At 62.6% G+C, this 986-nt stretch overlaps 1 protein-coding gene across 1 annotated transcript in view; it reads right to left on the bottom strand.

The window, feature by feature from the left end:
• LRRC4 (leucine rich repeat containing 4) overlaps positions 1 to 986 on the bottom strand; it is a gene marked incomplete at both ends in the record, with an annotated part of 2,059 nt that overhangs the window by 549 nt on the left and 524 nt on the right. Inside the window, 3 exon segments of the mRNA XM_010132568.1 lie at positions 7 to 172; positions 370 to 576; positions 578 to 984. Coding sequence (XP_010130870.1) covers positions 7 to 172; positions 370 to 576; positions 578 to 984 — 780 coding nt within the window.

The raw sequence follows: 986 nt of genomic DNA on the forward strand, positions 1-986 counted from the left end.
CCTCACTTTGAGGTAGGCCGAGGCGTTGGAGTTCCCCGCCACGTTGGTCACCATGCAGGTGTAAACCCCGGTGTCCGTCAACAGGACGTGGGAGAAATTCAGGGTGCCGTCGTTGAGGACGGAGATGCGCGGGTGGCTGGACGCGTGGCTCAGGACCGTCCAGTCAGGCAGCCACCAAGCAACCACCTAACGGAGGACATGGAAGGAGTTCGACACTTGAGCTCGGCCACCCGCCCCTCGGAGATGTTGAGGTCCATGGGGGCGTCCATGATGAAGGGCGCCGAGCACTGGAAGGAGGTCTGGTCCACCTCCACCAGGAACCTGCCCCGCATGTGCAGGGGGGCATGGCAGCGCCCGCAGCAGGCGAGCAACCACCTAACGGAGGACATGGAAGGAGTTCGACACTTGAGCTCGGCCACCCGCCCCTCGGAGATGTTGAGGTCCATGGGGGCGTCCATGATGAAGGGCGCCGAGCACTGGAAGGAGGTCTGGTCCACCTCCACCAGGAACCTGCCCCGCATGTGCAGGGGGGCATGGCAGCGCCCGCAGCAGGCGGAGTTGGTGGGGATGTACTCCAAAAGGGTTGTGGTGCAGGTGGAGCTCCACCAGGTAGCGCAGCGGGGCGAAGAGGTCGTGGGGCAGGGACGAGAGGTTGTTGTGGGCCAGGTTGAGCTCCACCAGCGCCGTCAGGTCGTCGAAGGCGTTGCGCTCGATCAGGTTGATCTGCGAGTTCATAATCCAGAGCTTTTTGAGGGACTTGAGCCCGTGGAAGGAGCCCGGTTTGATCTCGGGGAAGTTATTGCCCGACATCTCCAGCTCCTCCAGCCCCACCAGGGGCGTCAGGTTGGGCATGTCCTTAATGTTGCACATGCCCAGGTTCAGGTACTTGAGGTTGTACAAGCCCTCGAAAGCCCCCTCGGAGATGTACTCCAGCTTCTTCAGCTCGCCCAGGTCCAGGAGCATGAGGGAGGGCACCCGGTTGAAGG

This window comes from Buceros rhinoceros, unplaced genomic scaffold (genome assembly GCF_000710305.1).
Source record: "Buceros rhinoceros silvestris isolate BGI_N320 unplaced genomic scaffold, ASM71030v1 scaffold26993, whole genome shotgun sequence".
NCBI classification, from domain to species: domain Eukaryota; kingdom Metazoa; phylum Chordata; class Aves; order Bucerotiformes; family Bucerotidae; genus Buceros; species Buceros rhinoceros.